General features: G+C 30.9%; 1 protein-coding gene across 5 annotated transcripts in view; it reads right to left on the bottom strand.

Moving 5' to 3' along the window:
- Window positions 1-21,231, bottom strand: part of LOC142332021 (FK506-binding protein 59-like) — a 100,233-nt gene that overhangs the window by 48,815 nt on the left and 30,187 nt on the right. For all 5 annotated transcript variants that reach the window (XM_075378090.1, XM_075378091.1, XM_075378093.1 and 2 more), the window contains exons 7-8: window positions 18,494-18,708; window positions 14,176-14,364 (exon numbers count right to left, since the gene is read on the bottom strand). In XM_075378090.1, the coding sequence (XP_075234205.1) occupies window positions 14,176-14,364; window positions 18,494-18,708 (404 nt within the window). The remainder of the gene's footprint in view (window positions 1-14,175; window positions 14,365-18,493; window positions 18,709-21,231) is intronic.

The following is a 21,231-nucleotide window of genomic DNA, read 5'->3' as shown; positions in this document are numbered from 1 at the left end:
TTTTTAGAGATCCTAGTGAATATTACATCAACTTCATACCTACACTTGCAGGCATGTGGTCTATGCATACATGCAATCTGCTGACCACGCACTTACGCTGGTAGTACAGTGGCACTGGTGGGGGTCAGCATGTTACTGTTGACTCTGTATTGTATGTTATCATATCAGAAATATTTACATTTTGTTACTATGCAGTTCATTTATAGTTGCATTGAATCGGCTTTTTTGGTGTATAATTTTAAATTTGCATGAACTAATTTTGAAAGAGGATAGATTTATGATAAATATATTTATTTTATTAAATTATTTCATTTAGTATTGATTAGACAATTATGTTTTAACTTTTATTTTATAATTATGTATTGATACTACTATTTTCATTTTAAATTAATACTTTTTGGCGATTATTTAAACCTTTATAATAAAGTGTATGCATAAAATTTTTAATTTTGCTATTATTCTTTTAATTAAAAATGTTAAGATATACAATTTATTATTTCTTTATGCATTTAAAATAAAAACAGTATAGTTACTTTACTTGTTTATCGGATCTATTCTAAAATGTTCAGAGGAATTTATGTAAGAAACTAATTTTCATGATATACAAGTCAGATGACAGATGAAAATAAAATTTAAATTAATCTGATTCAAAAGTAAAATAACAAATTCTAATTCAATTATTGATATGCAGAATAAATTGAGGATTTATTGAACATAAATTTAACAGACTTTTTATAAGGAAATTACACAAACTTAGGCCCTTTCTTTTTTCACAAAACAACAAATAAATTATTTTTGTCTAAATAAAAGAAAATTAGTTAACATAAACTGCCGGCATGATCAAGCAAGACATTTTAAATACGCTCAACCATGTGAGAGTGATTATTCACCAATGATAATATAAATCCAGCATATTTTCATCTCCTGTGGTTATGTTTTTCAAACGTCTTATATCCAGACATTCATAAATGTTTATAACCAATGTCTTTAAGCGAGTTAAAAAAAAGAATAATAATTCAGAATGGAGGGTTAATACGCAGATGAAAAGACAGGCTGTGAATGCATTAAGCAGATGCATCATTTACAATGGCTGAGATGAAGAGTTTGATACCTTAAACATGAAAAATGGTGCAGCTGTTTCAGGATTACAGTGATATAAACATACAAAAACTTTTTAATTCATCACCCTTCCTTTAACATTAAGTAAAAACAAAGAAAATTGTATAAATTACTACTTACTTTAAAAATCAATGTCCAATTAAATGAAAGCAGTTAATTGCGATAGCACAAGATACTGTTAATATAACTTTTGAAATGGGTCTAATTACAATATATTAAATGTATATAAACAAATTATAGATAGGTTTCATTTTCTTTAGATTAAAAACACATTTTTTTCTATTTACAATTATGTAAGTAAAGAATGTTATTAAAATATTTATTGTTAGTAATACAAAATCAGTTAACAAAATTTGTTAAGACATACCATGATATATACAATTTTTATCCCACAATATTTAAATCAATAATATACTAGCAACAAGTTTATACTAAGTTAATCTGTATGGAAAAACCTGGATGAGACAGTAAAGTTTATGCAAACTAAACAAATACGGTTTTGTTAATAAAAAAAAAAAAATCAATATTTTTTTGGTAAAGATCATTTTGGATATTAAATGCATCACAAATACATATATTATCATCAAATTAAAAATCAATTTTAATCAATTTAAAGACATGATTATTTTTTTTTGGGCAGTCTATTTACACGCTTACACTCTATCTTTTTTATCATAGTAAAAATATTAGAATTCAGAATACATTGAACAAGAATAATAAACTTCACTGCTGCATATAGTAAAAAAAAACAAAAAAAAACTGTAGCATAGTTCTGCAAAAGAAGACAAAACTTTACCAATGCCCCTCTATTTTACAGTCAGAAACGCACTGAGATTTTCAGAGTATTAAAAAAGAGGTATATATTTTTTAAATTTAATATTAAAATATATTTTCTGTTTATAAGAAAATTAAATTATAGTAACAGTAATCTGATGAAATAATTAAAAACAATTTGAAGACTACACAAGTATCAAGTTTACTTGTTCACCACTGTGACTTACTGCATAAATGCATTATGAAAAAATACAAAATATATATGAAGCTTGGCTGATAAATTTTGCACATATATGTATAGCACGGTTATGAAAGATTGGAATAAAATAAAAAATGAATAAAAGTTCAATACCTTAGCTACAAAATGCAGAATTTATTTTTCAATGTAATCCAATCCTCCTGTTTACACTGATACACATTTCCCAATGTGTGGCAAGTTTTTGCATTCAGTCACTGAAAAATTCTGGTGGCCTTTCTTGAATCCAAGTGGCCACAGCTTCATTTGCCTCATCGTCGGTGGTGTAAAGGATTACCTTTGAGATGAGGGAAGAAATGAAAGTTGCACAGAGCCGTATCTGGCAAGTATGGTGGATGCAAAATAGGTTCAAACTCAGCTTGCAGACAGCCTCTTTACTGGCATGCAATGGGTGAGGCCGTGTATTGCCTTGTTGCAAGATTATGGGCATGATGATCTTTCAAATGCGACATACTTTTTCTCTAAGGCGTCTTTTAACGTCTCAATGTACCGTTCAGAGTTCACAGTTGTCCCATGTTCCAGGTACTCAGTCACATACACATGTTTGGTGTCCCAAAACACTGTCAAAAGGAGTTTCTTCGCTGAGGCTTGACTTTTGGCGATTCGAATTGTCTATATTCCATGGATTGCCTTTTCTCTTCCAAGTTGTAATGTTGTACTCAATTTTCATCCCTGGTCAAAATATTGAAAAGGAAATAATTTCCTTCAGCACGATAGCGCTGTAAAAGTTCTTCATAACATTCGACACGATGGTGTTTGTCTGTCAGTTTGAACAGTACCCATCGTGCACAGATTTTATGGTAACCCAATTGCTCAATAATATGGCTTACTTGTTCTTTAGGTATGCCTAACTGAACAGCGATGCGTTACTGGACGATTAGCTGATCACTCTGAAGCAAATCGTCCACCTCCTTTCAATGTTTCTCATCAGTCACAGAAATTGGACATCCACTGTGAGGTGCGCCCTTAAATTGGCACTTTCACATTCGCAAAATTTCAACACTTATCTATTCACAGCACTCCTTTCAATAGTTTCACTACTGTAAACCGCTTTCAAATGATGAAAAATATTTGTACAATTCATATTTTCTGCTTTTAAAAATTTGATCACTACATGCTGCTTTAACCGTGTTGATATATTGACTGTACTCAACTCCATTTTAACTGCTACTGAAAACAAATTGGTAAACAGATCTCAATGCATTATCGCAGGTTTGTAAAGGGGGATTTTAGCTGTCATGTGCTGCCATGCCCTACTTGATAGTACCTTTTGTCTCTGTGTAGCGTGCTGTTGTGCAAAATTTATCAGCCAAGCCTCGTAGTACATATATTATAATTTCCATATATATATATATATATATATATATATATATATATATAAGGAAATTACATTTTAAGTGAATGGTATTTTTGTACTCCTCATATTTCAAAACCTAAAGAAAATTCAATTTCATCCCCCCAACCCTCACTAAAGTAATACTGTAAATTTCTTCAATAAGTCTGAAAAGATTTTTTTTTTAAATTACCTGACGCATGTTTTATATTATTATCAAATCAAACAAAAGTCAAGACAACAAGACAAATATTATATTTTTTGTAACTAGTAATTAAAATGAGAAAAAAAAAATTGTGAAAATATTAGCAGATTTAAATATTGCAGAATTACTTGACTACTTTGGTGATAAATGCTTAAATAATAGTTTTTTTTTTAAGTAAGAGAAAAGCAAAAAATAAGGTTATGCAAATATTAATCCACTTATATCACTGAAGATGCTGTCAGGAAGGCTATTAAACAGAATTTGTAGATTAAAGTAAATTACTATTTATAAAATAGTCCTACTATTTTATATACAAGAAAATGCTTATTTTCATTAAATAATTCATATATTCCAGTAAAGATTTCTCTGTGACTTGTAGCCACAATTAATTACGTCAATCAAATTCAATGACTAAAAAAATCAGTCAAACTATTTATAGCAGCAGTTGTCCCCTCCAAAAATCTATTTAAAAGAAATGCTTACTTAAGTGACTTTTATGAATTGTAGAAAAACAAAAACCAAAAGACAACAAAAACAAGATTAGTTTCTTATACATTACAAGAAAGCAATTTCTTATAATGCATCTGAAATTATACATTAGAATTCAGAATTTTTGCTGAAATTTTAAGGTAATTACATCATCAGCAAAAAATACTGTAAACAACAGGGCAGAGCTAAAAAACAAATTTATTAAGGTGTGAGCCGATGGCCGGTGCCTATTATTCTGGTTTCATTTTTTTAAAATTATTCTAAGTAGTTTTAATAAGTTTTGTCTTTGCTACTACTTATACTACTAGGCAAAACATTATTTATTTATATTTATGGAGGATTTATCATAAAAAGTAGAAAAAGGATAGTTTGTGTGAAATTTTATTTCCAACTAGAGGAAACAAATTAAATAAATTCTGAAAATGTTGCAAGACACTTACTGGGAAAAACATATATGCTCTCTCTCTCTCTCTCTCTCTCTATATATATATAGTGTTACGAATGGTATCAGCATTCTAAATTTAGCAAGCCATAATATAACAAGTAAAGATCATCATTATATTTTTTTTTACAAACAATCAGTATGGTAAAAATTCACATTTATCAATCAAAAGGTTTTTACTTATAAATAATGAAGCGTTTGTAAGAGGCAATGAGAAATAAATGGGCATAACAAAATATGCAAAATGCACTATGATGATTATCCTTATCTATATTTTACTGTTCCTGATGAGTTTATGGCCAAACATAAGATAACTAAGACATACCAGCCTCTCCTTATATCTGATTTGATAACTACAGATTTCTTTCTGTTTTGGAAGACAAAAGCCATCTTGAAGAATGTCATTTTCAAACAGAAGAAAAAATTATTTATGGGACCTATATGCTCTACACAAATTACAACCAAACTGCATTTCAACAGTGGAATAAACATTAGGAGTGGGTGGTCTTATTTTACACAACACTATAAATCAGATTTATCACTACAATTGTACCTGATATTCACCTACAATTTTAAATGTGATTTATCAGATTTAAAATTGAATAATTATGAAGTAGCTAATCTTTTAACAGAATTCATTTATATTACGTTACACTGTATGTTGTTTTGAAGACTTCTGAGACCCTTATACAATAGCTATGTAAAAGTATTCTTCAAATAATTTGGTCAACCTCTAATTAATGTTTTATAGCGAGCCAAATGGGACACAGCTTTTAAAAAATGTTCAAATCTTCAATTTTTGGTATAAAGTACAGTGATCAACTTTTCTTCTTCTATGAATGGAGTGAGAAGAAGAAATGGATTTCAGTGCTCTGCTGTGCTGCAGAAAATACTTTTAACTCTGTATCATGAACTGAGCACAATGATGGTATAATGTAGTGCTTTGAGTCGATTCCTTTTCTATTGTATTCTGTAACCCTTTCCTAGTTTTTGAAACAACATACTAGTTATGTATAGAAAATTTATAACTGAAATAACTATTACTTCTATATAAAGGTGATTCATGTAATGCTGTAAGTGTTTTAACAAACACTTTTAAAGATGATTTTGAATTAATTTTTATTTTTAAATTTCTTAAATCAATACTTTTTTATCTTATTATTATTAAATAATAACAATAATGGTAGTAATAACAATAGTGTTTTTTTTTTAAATAAAGAAAAATCTTACTTTTTTATCTTCATTAAAAAAATTACTATATAAACTGAATTTGTAGGAAAGACCCATGCCGCTATTTGTGAAGAATGATCAAATGTATGGAATCAAAGAGTATTCATTTCAATGATGTTATCAATACAAAATTCAACAATTTGGTTTAACCACGGTTTAATTATTTATTTCATATGGTAAATGAAATAAAAAACTCAATAACCTATTGCAATAAGATTCTCAGAAGAGACAACTTATAGATGTCTCAAGTTGACAACACACAATTATACATATTGATATCGATCTAGTAGTTTCAGGCATAATATAAGAAAACAGTTATTCAAAGTCTGGCATCACACCAGATTTATTATTGAAAGACGTTCTACACCTGCCAAATTAGAAATAACATGAATGTTTTTTTAACAAACTGATAACTGATTTGATTAAAAAAAAAAAAAAAAAAAAAAAAAAAAAAAAAAAAAAATAGCAGAAGTAAACCTATCCTGAGGGAAGTATTTTAGAAATAGAAATGCAACCAGTACAGCACCACATGTAAAGTGGAAGGAATACTTTGAAGGTGACTTGACTAAATAAAAGGGTAAATCAAATATAAACAGGATTTTATTAGAAAAAAATCTATTTATTGAAAAATAAAGGGCAAATATAATTTATTTTTCTACGTAGTTTCCTGCTTTAGAAACACATTTTCCCTGCAAGAAGGAAGGTTTTTTATCGCAGCATCATAGAATGAAACTGGTTGCGTCAGGAGCCAATTGCGCACAAATCCATCCACACCATCGTAATCTTCAAACTGTCGCCCTCCTAGAGCTTCTTTAAGCGATCCAAAAAAATGAAAATTGCAGGGTGATATGTCCAGGCTGTAGGGAGGATGTAAATTGAGTCGGTGCATTTATCTAGTTTTGAGACCATTAAAGCTGCAGTATGGGATCTGGCGTTGTCATGGAGAAGGATGGCCTCTCGAATCTGGTTGGTCTCGTCCTATGCGATGATTTGCAGCCCTCACCTTGTTCAACAGCTTGCAGTAGTAAGCAGCAATGATTGTGCATCGCTTATGCAAAAAATCAATGAGCAAAATGCCTTGCCAGTTGAATCTTGGCTTTCACTGGGGCTGCCTCCCCTTTTCTCTGCCACTCCATAGTGGCTTGTTTCGACTCAAAAATGCATCACCTTCTTTCCCAAACCTAGCTGTAACCCTCTGACATACCTCCAAATGTCTCAACATCTGATCTGCGGTGAAAAGGTGAGGGGCTCATTTGGCACACACTTTATGAAACTGTAGGTTGTTTGTGATGATCGCTTGACAGCTCCAATAACTTATTTCGACCTGTTCTGCAATTTCAGATACTCTCATCAGTCAATTGTCTTCAAGAATGGCTTGAACCGTATGAGTGTTTTTGTCTGTAATGCTGGTTCGAGGATGACGATCGTGTTCCTGACTTTCCACTCATTCTTGTCCTTGATTGAACTCTCTATGGCAGGCAAACACACGAGTTCTTGACAATATTTGGTCCCTGAACTGTGTAGTTAATCTCCGGAAAATTTCCGTTGCTTGAACTCCTTCATGTGCAAGATATTTTATAATTATGTACTGCGCAATGGAGGGGTGTACCTATTGCTCCGACACTGTGAGCGTTACTGACAAATTGGTTAAGAGTGTGGAATGCCCTGCTCTCTTCACTCCTAATGACCCCACCCAAGCATACTAGAAGTGTGGACTCAGACCTATCAATCGTAGATGCTCAGGAACAAAAATTCCGTTTATATTTGATTTATCCTCATAGTTTCAAAGGTAAATAAAAAATGTTTTATTTACCCTTTGCACTCATATGTCGGCAAATGACCGACATATTCATATTCATTTGCTATCTAATACATTCAAATGCCTAAGTTATCACTTAGTGTGACTGCTTAAGCCATTCAGTGGCTTTTTTTGGGAACTATTGTATGTTATTTTCATTGGAATTCAACTACTGATAGCTAAGATGTAGTAGATTTTTTGACCGATGTTTAATAATGCTTCACTGTTACGTCAAGTTGGAGACCATTCCATGTGTTTATTGTGTGTGTTGTTTAGGTCCTTCTAATTAGTTGTTTATTTTTCAAGATATGAAATTATTCAATATTGTTTGTGATACTTATATGTATATATTTTTTATTTTTTTTAATGATTTTCATTACTTGAAGCTATTTTGTTATAAATTATTTTCTAATAATTTTGAACATTTTTTTATAAAATATTTTATTTATTGGGCATGCTGGACCAAGTTGTCGATTGACAGAGACAGAAATATATGCTGCATTCTCATCAAAAGATGAGTTCAGTTCTTATTCTGAGCAGTGACAGGGAAGTCCTTCCTACCAGGGAAAATGTTAGCAGCAGTAGTAGCGATAACAATAATGAGGCAAGTTATACGGAAATTGATGATGTTAGAGGAGGTTGCGATGCAAATTCAAACTGGAGTAAATATAATAAAAATAGCTTAGATTTTCCACAATTCTTTTATAGTAAAGTGTCAATGTGTAAAGCCCCACCAAGTAAAATACTTGTCTGTTCTGGACTTTTTACAGTAATTTTTTAGTGATGAAAACTTTTAGATGAAATAGTCAAAGAAACCCATAGATAGGTCAAGGATCAGATACAGGAGAAACTTTCAAATAATGCACTTTCTCGCAGATTTGTTTGTCGTACATGGAAGGATGTTGAGCAACTAGAAACGAAAGCATTTTTTTGTGTCATTATAAACATGGCTTTACATCCTAAACCTTCCACTGAAAATTATTTTAACAAAAAATGGAATCATTACCAGCTCTTTTACAGTGTTATCTTTACAAGACGTAGATTTTTGTGAATATACTGGTATCTCTATGTCTAGCCTCCTAGTTCAGATAAAAGTAACTGTACAACACAGGACAAAGTAAAAAAAATGTTTTCTATTTGCAGAATAAATTCAGAGGTTTTTCTCTTCAGCTTATGAGGTACGGAGTAGATGAAAACACTATTTCTTTTAAAAGCTGCATCACTTTCAAATATTATAATAAACAAAAACCTATAAAATGGAAACTATAAATTTTTTTTACATCTGATTCAAGATGACGCTATATATATTCATTTAAACTGTATTTTGGGGCTCCTAAAACTGCTAATCGTCAAAGACCTGATTTGCCTGTAAATACACAAACAGTTTTACATCTTGCACAAAGACTGCATCAAAGTTATTGTGACTGTGATTTTCATATGTTCATGGATTGGTATTATTTTGGTACACAGTTGGCTCTTGAACTGAGGAAATTAAAATTCGTTTCACTGGAACAGTGGAAAAGGTGGCAATGGAAAAGGATTACCAAATCAAATCAATAAAAAAATTTGTAACTGAAGTTCACGAGACAAAAATTACAGAAATGTTGATGATATATTTGCTTTAGCGTGGAGATAAAAGGAATGCTATGCTTAGTTCCTACTACAATAACAATTCAGGGATTGTACCTAAAAAAAAAAGCAAAAAGACAATATAGTTGAGATTGTAAAGCCAGTGGTGATAAGAGATTATAATAAGTTCACAGGAGGGGTAGATGATATTGCTGATCACTACTATATGACAAGCTATAATTGTATGAGAAAGTCTTTGAAATGGTGATTAAATCTTTTCTTTTGACTTTCTGAAGTGTCTGTTGTAAACAGCTTTCACTTACATAACATGCATGAGAAAACCTATAATAGCCCACACAAAATTCAGAAAAATATTGACAGAACTAGTTGGGAGATTTCCAAGCACTGGCTAACAAACCTGGATGTTCATCGACATAAAGACCGGCTCAACCAAAAGCAGCATTTCATGTACAAGAGTGAAAAAAATTCAGGTAAGGACTGTGCATTTTGCAGTAATAGGAAAGTACCAGATTGAAGAAGGGAAACATATTTTTTTCTGTGAGATATGCAAAAGAAAGCCAGGTTTACATCCAGGAGACTGCTTCAAGTGGTATTACACCTTGAAAAATTATAAAACTTTTAGGTGAGTGGGGATATATGATTACTTAGCTTAGTAAACAGTCATAAATGCAGTTTTTATTAAATAAAATTTTTTATGCTTCATAATATTTAGTATTCTAGGAAACAAGTCATACTGATAATGACTGAAACGTTTAAAAACACGTAAAATTACATGTGGACAGGATAACATGGTTTAAATATTCCTGAGTGAAAAGAGTTAAATGTATGAGAGTTCACTAGACAAGCTTCATATTTTTAATTTATTATCACAACATATTAGTTTCATGCACTTAAGTTATATAAATGGAAAAATACTGAATTGTAAAGAAAAGTATTTTTAAAAAAATTGAATCAATGGTATCATATAATTTTGATAATGTTCAATTCAAACAACTAAGTATGAAATAAGCATTCTGTTTTGATTACACATAAATGCTATTATGTAATATATTGGTGTTTTGCAATGAGGTTCTAAACAGTGAGGCAGTGTAATAAAGCCGAGTATTGCAACTGACGAATTAAAAAATCACAAGAATTGTAGAACTTAGAAATTATACAATTTACTACTGCAATTCATTCAATATCATAGCAGATTTTAAAACACAACTATTTTCAATACAATTAAGTCATTACTGAAAATACTATCAATTATCGAATTAGAATCGTATATATGATTTTTATGGCCTTTAGTTATAAGTACATATTTATATAGCCTATGAAACTCCTAGTAACATAATAATTCCAACATGGGGTCATCATACATCTAAATCAGTTCAGCCTCTGTAATTGTTTATTCCTCTGTAGCAGCTGTTGAGCTGCTATAGAGGAATAAACAACATACATTCCCTAAATAAATTACACTCCTTTTAAGCAGTCATGTAATAAAAATAATTATTATTTTTTGGCTAAGTTAAGGAGTTTTATTCTAATTACACTAGTCAACACAAAATTTGTATCTATCATGTTTCACAACTTTTTCACTGTAATTTTGGAGGCTAATTTCAAATATGCTATTGAAACTGTTACCACGTAAAGACTTTACGTAAATTTGTAAACGTTTTTTATAATAAACTCATTCTGATCAACTACTGGTTACAATTAAGAATAGTTTCAGCATTTTTACTTTTAAACAATATGCATACATGCTTAATAAAGAAAAAAAAACCAAATATACACATTGTATCATGAGAAGTAGACATGTACAAACATGTCTGTATGATGACATCTGTTGTTGCCTACTACAGAGATAAAATTCTCATCCAGTCTGGCTTCACTTGCCTAAACTGTGTGTTGTGTTTACAAAGTTGCTAGTATTTTTGTTATATTTTCATAAATTCTTTATAATAAAGTGATTTTTCTAGTTTTTATTTGCTACAACATGGCTTCTGAAAAAGTTACGTGGATGTTCAAATCATCCAGACAATTTTTATTATGTCTATGATAAATTTATAGTTAAACCTCAACGAAAGACTATTTCTGAATTGATAAAAACAGCTTATAAATTTTATTTTGATTGTGCACTAGGGAATCAAGATAAAATCTGGATACCTCATGTTATTTGCATATCGTGCTCAGTAACTCTTAACTGAATGGCTGAAAAGGAAATGCAAGCCATGCCATTTGCTATACTGATGATGTGAACCTAACACTTGATGGCCTGGCACTTTACAGACTGCTACTTTTATATGACTAATATATTTGGATTTTCATTTTAAAAAGTTTATCAACATATTTTAAAAATTAAATGTAAGACAATTCAAATTATTTATACTTTTAAAAACTGTTATTTTAAAGATTCCAATGATTTAGACTTTTAGAAACTATTATTCTAAAATTGTATTAATGTATTTCAATTTATCTATGTTTGAATAAATAAAAATTTGGTTGATTTAAATAAATTTTTTTTAAATATTGATTTAACAGGGATTATGCATTTATTGGTAAATAAATCATATGTATCTAAAACAATGTGACTTATTAAACAAATTTTGATACCATTTTTGAACTCAGTATCCCAAAATTGGTTAAAATCACTATGTACAATTCACATTTTTTTTTTTTTGTTGTATAGTGTTATTAGTAAATAAATAAATATATACATTAAAGCCATACTTATTTCACTGATTCAAAACTTATTAAACAGAACTATAATTACAAAAAAAAAAAAAAAGATTAAACGACAAATTAAGAAGAAAAAGATAATAAAAATAATCTGTTTACAAGATGATAAGGAAAAAAGAATATGCTAAAAAAATGAGTGATTAAAAAAAGGAAAAGCAATCTAACAAGATATAAATCATCACTACAAACACACTAAAATCAACAATTTAAGTAAGATATTCTTGAGACAAAAACAACTCACTTTTAATTCAATATATATTTAAGCGACTTGAAAGAGCAATCAATAAATAATAAATTATATTAATATTAAGAGAAACAACCTCTATATAATCCAAAATTTCTGAAATGCTATATTCCTCCACAACTGTTTGTAAAATTGTATATTAATCACAGTAAATAGATGTGCATAGTAAAGTATACATGCACATGTGATAGGGATATAGGCTATCCCTATCACTTCCTTTTGTGATCCATTGCCTGACACCCAAACGACTTTAGATAGTTACAGGGATTTACGTATAATACATTCTGATCCAGTTCTCCCAGGAGGTTCCAATGACAACACTTTGACTACAGTACATGAAAGACTGGACTGTTTTTTTATGTATAAATTTTTATTTTTTAACACCCACAATACATTCAAATTTTAAAAATCCAGCATAATTTAAAAAAGGAACTGATGATGGTGATACATTTGAAAATGTCTTATTCATTAAAAATGTTTAATGAATTAATAAGGAAAGATTCTAATGCACCTTATATCATTTGGGTAGATTCATTGGTATGAATGGTGTGTTACATCATTCATTATGATTTTCTGTTAGACGCAATCAATGTCACAGATGACTGCAAGTGAAAATGATTAAGTACGAGGGTCACTCAAATATAAATTAGAATTTTGTCTTCATGGCTCGCATATGAACAAGAGAGTAAACTAGGACAGAGGGATTGACAGTAGAGATTTGGAGAAGGAATGGTCATTCCGTTGCATCAACATTACCATCCTCTCTGGTCAGTAGTCAGGGTAGAACAAGAGGTTTCATTATGGATTTTGCTACAAATTATTGTGAAGTTTTGATAAATGAGAAGATAAAATTTCTGAAATTTTGACTACACTTCCTGTGTAGTTTGGGGATGATGTCACATACCTGAATCTTGAGATTGGACCAACAAACTTAAGAGTGTGAAACTGTAGGAAATGAGTCAAATAGGTGTGATGGATTACAACATTCTATGGATCTAGGACCTTATTGAAAACGATCAGTACCTTATGGTTGAAGTTGTTTTCGAAGTGGGTATCAGGTGTTGAAATCGGTAAATATAGAGAAGCTTAGGAGTGGACAGCATTTCTTTGTAAAGGGAAAGATGCATCCATCAACTGAAAAGGTTTTTGCAACTCTGTTTTGGGAGTGAAAAAATTATTACTTATCAATTAATTTCATGAACTTTATACTCTGAATTCTGCATACAACTGCCAGCTCTTGGATAAAGTGAAAACCGCTTATAGGAACAAAGGTATCATCAGCGATGTGATTCTCCTTCACAACAAAGCTGTCTCACACAACTCTTAACACTCGGGATAAACAGGGCAAAATTTATTGGGAAACCTTTACTTGGTATACAAACACAAACATTTCATGAAGAATGCATCAAAAGCTCTCTACACACTAGAAAAAAGTGTAGATCTTAAAGGAGATTATATAGAAAAAAAGCAATAAATGTGTTTTGTATTTTTATTCTGAATTAATAAATGGTAAAAATAAAATTCAAGTTTATAACTGACTGACTCTCATATGAAGGTGCAGAAACTCATAAGACACTTAGCTGTTGATGATGTCCAATCAGTCAACTGCTACTACTGTTCATCATTTTTGTTAGTTCTTCATATACAGTGATACCAGCAAAATTTTGATTTTTTTACAATGAAATTAATCTCTATTTTAATTGTGATATAAATTTGTAGTAAATATATATATTTAATGTAATTTATACAGAATAGCAAGAAATTCCAATAACTTTTTGAATTTAGCTGACTATTTGTCTCTCTAGTAGAAAAAATAAGGCAATACCAAATCACGGAGTGTCTCTGATAATATTTAAATTATTCTAAACTACATCATGAAAAAAAAAAAAACAAATTACCAATAATAAACAAAATTAATTTAAAAATGCATACTTAATAAAAACAGTAATCCTAAAATATAAATCGAAATGTTACCTCTCTATCACGCTGTGCAAATTTATCAAACATATTTGCATAAATTTTCTTTTCACGTGCTTTTTGTTCTTTCAATTTCTGTGAGCATATCTGTATATGACTCATAGCAGCTTTGTTATTGGGATCTACTTTTAAAAGAGCTTCAAAATCAGCACGAGCTTGTCCTGGTTCACCAATGCCAAGATATGCCTTAAAGGAAAAAAAAAATCTGATTAAATTTACAGTGTAAACTGAAAAAATAAATATTTTTTTCAGAAGTTTAAGACAGTTCTATGGATTTAAGTACAGCACTCACAAATTGCAATTTCTCAATAAATTTGACTTTGAACTAAATAAAAATAAATAAAATTATATATCTTTATATATATATCGGGCGATTCAAGAAGTACTTCATAACTTTAAAAGAATATAAAAATTTATTGAGATAACTTAAAAATTTGGTTGTCTCATTTCATAGCAAAAGCATAAAGTTTGTCACTCAACATTCACTTTCATTTAATGTTAATTTCATTTGTAATACGACATGTATCTCACCTGAAGTTGATTTCATTACAAACTTAAGTCAACAAGTTGGGTGTTATCTGTACAGCTACAGTGTTAATTTGAAGTCTTAGTTCAACAAGATCAGCAGGCAAAGGTGGTACATAAACCTAATATTTATTGAAACCCCATAATAAAAAATCTAACGAGGATCAAATCTGGGGAGGGAGGTGACCTTCATGACCAATCCACTGATCTGGGAATGAGTATCAAGAAATCCTCAGACTTCTAGGTCGTAGTGAGGTGGTGCCCTGTCTTGCTGATAGTAATGGCGTCCATCTTGGTCATCATATTACTGAGGCATTAGGAAATTTTGAAGCATGATAACATAATTGGTTGCCTCCTGGAAGAACAGGTTGTATAGTTTTTGTTTGCTTTAGGCCAAAAATCATTGACCTTAAGGCTATCGTGAATGTGCTGATAAGTTTCATGAGGGTTTTCGCTACCTGATATTTGGCAGTCATGGATGCTCATCTTGTTAGTGATGAGGAACGCTCACTCATCACAAATAATTACATTGTTAAAAATGTACAGTTGTCTGTAATTCTATCATTTCCAAATAAAACTGCAGCTGAGCAATTTGTCATTCATTATCGGTAACGTGTAGAACTATTAGTTTGCATTACTTCAAGTGCAAATGTTTATGTATTAAGTGCCAAAGTGTCGTTTGTGAAATGCCAGTCTCATGCATTGCACATTGAGTTAATTTTTTAAGACTATGTGCAAAGCTTTCTCCGAGCTGTTCCACAGCAGCATCAGGGACATGCAAGTGTCCGGTCATTTCGTATGTTTAACCTGTTTCAATGAAGGTTTGGCGCCAAGAGTTGGTTTGTATACCTACTAGGAGGCTCCCTAATATACTCTACAAAAATTATGTTGAACTGCAGTTGTCAACTGCAAATTGTGAAACCAGAACACACACAGCTAGCATGTTCTGCACAAATTAACATATCCATTTTTAACAACACTGGTGACAGTGCTGGTGATTGAATTTGGTACCAATGAACTACCTGTGTCAAAACTTGTTTTGTTATGAAATGAGACCTCAACCAAATCTGTAAGTTATCTAAATAAATTTTTATATGCTTTTAAAGTTGTGAAACTTTTTTTGAATCATCTGGTATATTAAAAAAAGTTTAAGAGATACCTATGGACCAACCCATTTGAAGTATTGCAAAAAACATAAGCTGGTTGCTCGATCAATTCCAAAAATACTGAAACTTACCAACTTGTTTCCTACATGTTTCAGAACCTTAAAACTATTTAAAAAAAGTTTTTTATTTAAGCAGTTTACCTGTGGCGGCCATTTTTGTTACGGTGCACACACCTATATTTGTGATTGTAAGGGGTTACGGAAAAAATCACAACTAAAAAACTATTGGTACTGGAAGGATGAAACAAAAAGCAATTTATTCATATTTTCTCAAGGTAAAAGATTGGTTTGGTGGTTTATTTACCTATCTCTTCTTTCTATGAGAAAATTACCAATAAAATTGAACATGAAAATAGGTGAAATTTCACCTTTGGTAATTTTTTCAAAAGGCAGGGATGGCATACACAGTTTGAATTATTTTTTTATGTATAGGTATATGTTAGTAGTTTTACCTAAATAATATTAATGGTGATATAATTACCTCTAAAGTTTTATGAATTTTTTTTGAAAATTCAAATTTTGGCTACAAACAACTCTGATAGGGCTAGTGATAGAGCTCAAATTTACACAATTTTTAATAATAGGTCATAATTTAATGATAACTTAACCACCAATACCAGTAACCTAATAAAATTTGATTCAAAAATGCTTGTAAAACTTACTCAAACTGAAATTTTAAACAGTAGCCTACATCTTTTTGCAAAACTTGTAAAAATTTGGAAATAGCTTGCTCTAATGTTATTCGTCTTAAGTTTTTCTTAACTGTTTTTTTTTTTTGGGTTCTCAAAGGGTCACAACAGAACTGTCTACACAGGTAATTGAATTTTGACTAAAACTTTTTTTTCACATTTACAAACAAATTTACATAAACTAGTGACATCTGAATTAACACAAAAAATAAGTTTGTTTTCATCACTAAATTCACATGAGTTCTTTTTGGCACTGTACTATACACTTTTTTATGACTCTTCATTCATATAAATTCCTATGGAACATTGTTCCTCCATTGTTTTATGTGACATTACTTCAAAATAATGTAAAAACTTAACTGATTTTAGAATTTAAAATATAATATTTAGTAAAACTTGTTTATTTAATAAAACACCTTCAAATGCAGGATGAAATTTGAGACACTCGGTAAAGATATGAACAGGTGTCTGATTAATGTCAGACTGACCAGTCTGTAATTGCAAAGCTAAATGATGCAACAAGCATAAATGAGCATCAATTTTCGTGACGGCTGGAAATGACTTCAAGCGCCTGTTAAACATGAACACTGCAGTTGAATGGTTGAAACAACTATTTCAATTATAGTAATAAGTATAAAAATATTTAAGTGCCAAGAAGACAAGAAACCCCCTTGAAGCACTTATTTAGTGAGTAAAAATATTATCGCTTTTAACAGATTTTCTTGATTGTTGAGACGTTATAACTTTTTTATTAGTACAATATACAAAAAACTTTTTTATTTGCCATAAACAGCTACAAAAACACTATGTTGTGCAAATTTGAGATTTTTATCACCAGCTCCAACAGTTTTTTTTTAATTTTTATTTTTACCTCTGGGTTCACACACAAGCAATTTATTCCGCAGAGGATGAGATGAATGTTTTGTAGTGTGTGTGAGAAATGCCATGCCTGACCAGGATTGGAACTCAGGACCCCCGAGTGAAAGGCTGAGATGCTACCACTCGCACCACGGAGGCTGGCAAAATCGAGGGTTACACTTACAATTCTTTTTTGTTTTTTTCTCCGGGTCCACCGTTAGACACTGCTTCAGAAGACGAGATGAATGATTTGTAATATGTGAAAATGCCATGCCTGACCGAAATTTGAACCCGGGACCTCCGCTACGGGTAGCGCTACCAAGCGCCACCACTTGCACCACGGAGGTCGGCATCATCAGAGTTATTTGAAGTCAAAATTTGAATCTTTAAAAAAAATTAGTTTTCAAAAATATATAAAAATTTAGGAGCGAGTATATCACCATTAATATTATTTACGGTTAGACTAACATATACCCACATATAACAAAGTAATTCAAACTGTATGCCATCGCTGCATTTTGAAAAAAATTACTAAAGTGAAATTTCACTATTTTTCAAGTTCAAGTTTATGGGTAATCTTCTCATAGAAAGAAGAGATAGGTAAATAAACCACTGAACCAATCTTTTACCTTGAAAAAATATGAATAAATTGCTTTTTGTTTCATCCTTCCAGGACCAATAGTTTTTTAGTTATGATTTTTACAGTAAACCCTTACAATCATAAAAATAGGTGTGTACATCGCATTAAAAATATCTACCACAGGTAGAGTGCTTAAAAAAAATTGTTTTAAGGTCCTGAGACATGTAGGAAACAAGTGGATAAGTTTCAATTTTTTTTTGAATTGGTCAAGCAACCACTTGCTTCAAATGGATTAACCCCTACAGATCTACTTAAAAACAGTTTTTAATATTCAATGTAGTACAAAATGGAAAAAATTCTTTTTTTTTTTTTTTTAGTTAAGCATAAATATTCTTTTACCATTAGCTCAATCTGAATCCTTTTAAATATATGCCTGAATATAAAAAAGAAATTGCTGAAAACTAGAAAATTTTATGTACAGAAAATCCTATCAATTACCTGTCCTCTGCGGAAAAGACCTTTATCACTTTTAGGATTCAAAGCTAAGGCCTTATCACATTGATCTCTTGCTTTTAAATGCTCTTGTAATTTAAGGTAACATGCAGCAGCATTAAGATGAGCAATAAGGGTAAGATTTGTTCTTTCACTACCTCCTTCTATTTTCTCTCCACCACCACCTCCTTCTCCTGGATTATCTTCACTTTCATCAAAACCTTAACAGAAATAAAAAAAACTATTATTATGTAAACTAATAATTAACATATTTATGGTGAAATGATGACAACACCTTTGAATAATGTTCAAGTTTTTTATATCATGAAACATTTTGGTTTATTTATTCATTCAACGTGTATGTTTAAATATAATCAAATAACCCATTTGATAATTTTGATAGGTTGAGTCCTGTTTTAAAAAAAATTGAGCTGAAATCACTAAGTAGTGTGGTGCACCCAACCATGTAGGTTTAAAGGTGTACCTTGTTTAAAGGCTGTTGCTATATGAGGAATGGCTACTATATAATGAGACTAATGCTGTAAAATAATTTATTTTAAATTTATAGATATTTACTTATTATCCCATTCAATATACACCCCTCTTCTATCCCTACAACACTCCAAGCGAATTTTCCATTGTTTGAAACAGTGCTGGAAGTCTTCTCCTGTGAGCTCTTTCATGATGCGTGCCGCTTTTTTCTTTCACAGCTTCAACAGTCTGAAATCTTGTTCCTTTTAGTTAGTTTGACATTGGAGAACAGATAAGTCACATGGTGCCAGGTCAGGGGAATAAGACGGATGGTCTAACCACTAGTCTTGACAGACAATGCATGTGAGCTGGTGCACTTTCTTTATTTTTTTGGGGGCAAAAAACATATGTACGTTATCATCACCCGGAAAAAAAAAATATAAAAAACAAAATACATAACATATACTAGAAATTTAAAAACAAATTAAAACTTAAACATTAATAAACATGGGATAACAGAAAAAATAAAAATTAAAATTCATAACAGTTTAAAAATAAAATAAAAAATATAAAACAACACTACTAAATGGTAACACAGAACCTTTAATTTCTGTAGTTTATCTACTGTAGCCGCCCAGTCATCTTGTCACTTTGTGCGAAGAGTGAGTTTTAAATAGCTAATAAGTTGGATGCAGTAACACGGGTAGTGAAGGATGGTTGACTACATGCATTATCCTGATGATGAACCCATGACTTGTTCTTCCACAATTCGAGTTGTTTTATTCTTATTTTTTTAACATAGTTAAGCAAGGACCTCAAGGTAGTAATGTTAATAGTGTGACCTTCAGGAACCCAGTGAAAGGTACAAAATTCCATGAATATCGAAAAGACAATCATCACTGCTTTTGCATTTTGATTTACTCATTTGAGCTTTTTTAGCTCTTGGTGAAGTTGGAGCCTTCCAATGCATGGGTTGACACTTAGTTTCTGGATCATAAGTGTAAAACCAAGATGCATCACATGTTATCACTCTTTCCAACAAGTTTGGGTCATTTTCAATGGCATTTATAGTGTCAGAACAAATATCTTCACAAGCTTCTTTTTGTTTGTCTAATTGTGAGAATTTTAGATACCATTTTGCACGTTAAAATTGTTGTGTAAAATTTGCCTTACGCATTCTTTGTCAATTACTACAGTTTCAGCGATTGCACAAATAGTTAACAGACGGTCAGATCGGATCAGATTGCCAATTTTTTCAATATTTTTATCCGTTTTTGATGTGGAAGGGCGACCTGGTAAACATCATCTTCAACGTCTTCTCGGCCATCTTAAACCAACCACTCAATTAACCAATGCTTAAATCACTCAAAAACCTGCGCATGTGGTAAACATTTATTGCCACATACGTTTTTTAATAAAAGGTAAGTTTCAATAGTGGTTTTTCTAAGTTTCATATGAAATTTCATGACAATTCTTTGCTCTGATAAAACACTTATTTTTCTGGCAAAAAAAAAACAAAAAAACATGTTATCCAAACAAAGGCCATGGCCAGACTAATATGTCTACAGAAATTGAGAGACAACAATTGAAAGAGAAGGCTTAATGCTACACAGCTATCAGTTGTACAAATTTGGTGCATGTGCAGTTCTTTTGTAACAACATTAATTTCTTTATTTAATAGCCACACCTCGTAGAACATAAAATCATACATAGAAATGCAACTACGAATTTTGTAAAACAAAATAAATTTTTAACGTTAATTTTTTTTTTACAGTGTAAATGGATTAAAAATGTTTTTTAATCCATTTCATTTAATCCATTAATTAAGAGAAACTTCGTTCATAAGATTTAGTGGCATAAAGTTCAACAAGAAAAAATCTGCACTGGTATGTCAATTTTTCATGACAATGCACATCCACATATTGCAAGTTCTGTCATTGTTATTTTTGTTGATTACGCTCTGGAAATGCTTCACCACCCATCTTACAGTCCTCATTTGTCTACTGGTCTTTAATCTCTTTTCAAAGATTAGAGAACCATATGGAAGAATTTGTTTATCATTCCAAACATGTTCGTTTCAGTCTTGAGAGTTATTAACTGCCAGAAAATTTGACACCTCAACAACCACTGTTTTGTGACAGGAATTCAAAAGTTTCCAGTGTTGGTGAGGGTGAATTACATGTAGATTATATTGAAGAGGAGTAAACTTGATTTGGTACACAAATAGATTTTATTTGAATACTGATTAACTGAGCATTATTTTTTGGGACAAT

This window comes from Lycorma delicatula, chromosome 11 (assembly GCF_047948215.1).
Source record: "Lycorma delicatula isolate Av1 chromosome 11, ASM4794821v1, whole genome shotgun sequence".
NCBI classification, from domain to species: Eukaryota; Metazoa; Arthropoda; class Insecta; order Hemiptera; family Fulgoridae; genus Lycorma; species Lycorma delicatula.
The sequence above is the reverse complement of the archived record's forward strand: the minus strand, read 5'-3'. Positions and strand labels throughout refer to the sequence as shown.